General features: G+C 38.9%; 1 protein-coding gene across 1 annotated transcript; it reads left to right on the plus strand.

Moving 5' to 3' along the window:
* The first annotated feature begins 1,211 nt into the window (after positions 1 to 1,211).
* Positions 1,212 to 3,067, plus strand: LOC132322549 (protein FAM240B-like). Its single transcript, XM_059837069.1, has 2 exons — positions 1,212 to 1,351; positions 2,832 to 3,067. The coding sequence occupies exons 1-2, from the start codon at positions 1,212 to 1,214 to the stop codon at positions 2,908 to 2,910; spliced, it is 219 nt and encodes a 72-aa protein (XP_059693052.1). The 3' UTR covers positions 2,911 to 3,067.
* The last annotated feature ends 718 nt before the right edge of the window (positions 3,068 to 3,785 follow it).

The following is a 3,785-nucleotide window of genomic DNA, read 5'->3' on the forward strand; positions in this document are numbered from 1 at the left end:
AGGCTTTACAGGGAACCACAGGGGAGTTACAGGAAATCCTAGCAAAAACGGGACCTCTTCAGAAGGGCTAATTTTTTCCTCTGCTCACAGAGAATTCCTAATGTGTCTGCCAATTTTTCACAAAACAGCCAATTATGTAAAGATTATCAGTTCCCAGTTTTGTGTTTTCTTATGATGCCTGGCAGGGGAATGGCAGCAGTTTCTTCCAGCTTTTCCAAGCTAGTCTTGAGGGGCTTGTTTACTATCTCTCTATGGCTCTGATTGAAATAAATTACAATTAATTTCCATGAATTCAAACACTGCATGAGAGGGCCCTAAATACTTGTTAAAAAATTAAATTATCTGGAAAATATTATAATGGCATGTTCATGCAAAAGCACATAGCAATTTGAAAGACAGCATGGACATACTAATTTTATATTTAATGAAGTTTTGAAAGGTAAGATACAATTTTCTGGCTGCAATATGGCGTGCAGGGAATTTACTGTTAGCCCACAAAGAGTCATCCTGAGGCAAATATTCTTTCCCCAGGATAAGATTCACTCCAGAATTTATTTTAAGATGACATTAACTAAAGCTGAAAGTACAGAATCATCACAGATACAAGAATATATTCAATGAATTTGAATCTATTTGAAGAAGAGGGGAAAATAATTAGTAAACAAGGTGGGTTTTGCAAGTCATCATCTTATGAAATCATGTACATACTTTTATATATATAAATTTTCTACATTTCCAAATAAAGCTAAGTGCCAGAATGATTAAAGGTGAATCATCAGAACAATAGTTACTTTAAAATTTTAGAGACATGAAAATAATGGGGTGAAAATATCTCATTTGATATGGCAATTTTTTTTGTTTGTCTGCTCGTGAGTACAGTAAAAACTATCCTAATTGCTAAATTACAGAACAAAAGAGCACTGTCCTGATTGTGAACGTAAAGGTCACAGTCAGCTGGAGGTGAGAGATATTTTAGGTACACAAGTAAGAATTCCGATCACTGTAGACAGCATATCCTCAAGTGTCAGAGCTAGGAAAGAAAAGCTTAAAAAATGAGTCATGCCCACACTTATCCTGATCCTACTAAAAAAAAGGACTGTGTGACCCTAATGCTGAAAATCCAAAACATCAAGAATCTGCTTTAGCCATAAAAAATGATGAGTAACCAGTAACTTGTCGTACATTTGTTTCAAATTTTTCCTTTAGAGAAAATGAATAGCCAATATATGCGTCATGAAGTGCGGGGTTGTGAAACCAGCGACCTGAGGAACTTCTGGGAAAAAACCATTGAACAACAAACTCAGTATCTGCAAAATGAAAAAGAACGTCAGCGAAGAAGTGCTCTGACAAAGTGGGTAATCTGCATCCAGAAAGCTTACTTGAGTTTGCATTGTAATTATTTTTCTTTAAAAGGTAATACCAATGCTTAAGTCTTGCAATGAAATCTGAAAGTAATTCAGATTTATAGAAAATATAAAGCTTCCCAAATTAGGATGTAATGCTAAGGTGTTTAAGCTATGACTTCATAGGATAGGAGAATAATTCCCTCTGGTTCCACAATGAGTCCAAAGCATAGAACTTTCTGAAATACCAGGACAATATTTAACAGTGCAGACTAGTCTTGAACATAAAGGCTTCTGTTCAGAGCAAAGCTTGCACAGATGTGTACCTGGCCCATATTCTTACTCTGTAGCCTTCATTACACTAGCAAATAGTTTGAATTATTTCAGATTGTTTAATTTGTGTATGGTAAATCCATTATAAAACAGATGATCCAAGCATACTAACTGAGGCAACCAACATTCATATCCATATCTACCTTATTCAGTCACATTCCCCTTGATCAGCCACTGCAAGAAAGAGCAGTCTGCAGCAAGAACAGCACAGTTTTACTTCACATCAATTCTCCATTAGTTGAAGGCATATGCAAAGATATATACTTTTGGTATTTATTATCTTTTGTCTTAAGGTCTCCTAGTGAGAAAGCAATTTCCCAAAGCCTTCCTCATAGCTCTCTTTGCATTGATACTTGAAAAATTAAGAGCAAGGACAGCCTTACATTACTAACCCTGGATGAAGGAACACTAGAATTAGTCTCCATCATGTTTTATCCATTTGTGACTAACCTAATCTCAATGTTGCAACTTCTCAACTGGGAAATTTCTCTCTTTTCTATTTGAGTAAGTCTTTCTATGGTACCTAGATACTATCAAAAAGAAAATAAAGGGACACATATTACTGAAAGCTACCTGTTACACATCTAACAGAAGCTTCAAGATGTGCAGTGTCTCCAAGCTGAGCAGGACAGAGGAGGAGGGAGGCTGGGGAAGTGAGGGGTGATGTGACCCAGGGAGGGAGGCTGAGGAAGTGAGGGGTGATGTGACCCAGGGAGGGAGGCTGGGGAAGTGCAGGGTGATGTGGCCCAAGGAGGGAGGCTGGGGAAGTGAGGGGTGATGTGACCCAGGGAGGGAGGCTGGGGAAGTGCGGGGTGATGTGATCCAGGGAGGGAGGCTGGGGAAGTGCGGGGTGATGTGACCCAGCAGGTGGCAGCAGGCAACCTCCAGTGCAGGTGACAAATCACTCTGGCAAATAGGCACTCGAGAGAGGGCACACTGGAGATGGAGATGAACCACAAAGCACAGGTGATCCCTCACTGGGATTTAAGAGCTTGTCCTGAAGTACCATCCAGCAAAGAGCTCTCAAGCGTCAGGAAAATTTGCATGACAATCGGGAGAGAGCACCAAAGAATATCATCAGTGGAAAAGATGAAGAGTATAAATCCATTCTGCGTAAAATTATGGGGACAAGCTGATCCATATTTCTGTCCCTAGGCTCAGAAATGAATGGATGGAGAGGCTGGAAAAACGGATAAAGATGTTGAGGACCCAATCTGAAGACTCATCCAGCTGAAGAGCCCATTCTCATTACACATTTGGGGGAAAATAAATCTGTTTTGTAGGAAAGTGTGATGTAAAAGCTGAAGTCAGTTTTACTCTGTAGCTTAAATGAGCTATAATTAATTAGCTGTCATTGTTTGAAGTTTCATATGTGAAATGTCAATTGTTGCTTTCAAGATTATGCATCTGTCCCTTCATTTGATAAACGGAGAATGTAGCACTCTGAAGTATTTAACCCTAATCAATCATGGTTCACTGAGATGTAGATGCCTGGGAAAAGAGTTTAGTTACACAGCTGAGTTCTGCAAAAGCATTTCCTTGATATTTTAGGTTTCTGTATAGACTGACTGTAATATAATGAATTTAGATGATTTAATGAATAGTATAGATTTTAATTTTTTACTCAACACAGCCCAGTGCTAAGGAATATAGGACCTGCACAATGCCACCACATCCCACTAGAGAAGCCCAAACTGGTGGGAGCTACAGACCCTAGCTGCCACATTAGAAGTCACCTGTTAACTTGTTACCATATATGTATTGATAAACAGCCTCTGTGAGACAATTACAAGAGCTGTAGTTTGTAGCTGATTAACCCACATTAACTTAGTCAACCCATATTAGCTAACTTGAGACACTAGATCAGCATTGTTGGAGTAACTTTAAGTTCTAACACTCTTTCTGGTATCTGATCTGGCTTGTCTAGAGGTGAATTGATACCTCTGTTTCGCAGAGTATCTTCCTTCACTCTCACGTCTGTCTATCATCATGAGAGACAAGCAGGTTTTTTCTTCTAGCACCTTTTCCTTCTAAGACCCAGTATTTATTCCTTAAAGACCCATACTCTCAGAACTAAGATGTTTTCCTCTTACACATTTGTCTTTAGTC

Source organism: Haemorhous mexicanus, chromosome Z, assembly GCF_027477595.1.
Source record: "Haemorhous mexicanus isolate bHaeMex1 chromosome Z, bHaeMex1.pri, whole genome shotgun sequence".
Lineage (NCBI taxonomy): Eukaryota > Metazoa > Chordata > Aves > Passeriformes > Fringillidae > Haemorhous > Haemorhous mexicanus.

Bases quoted from the DNA above. Each gene is read 5' to 3' on its own strand.
- LOC132322549 (XM_059837069.1), top strand. From the start codon at position 1,212: ATGAATAGCCAATATATGCGTCATGAAGTGCGGGGTTGTGAAACCAGC. The intron at 1,352-2,831 runs GTGGGTAATCTG...TTCTGTCCCTAG, and splicing joins CGAAGAAGTGCTCTGACAAA to GCTCAGAAATGAATGGATGG.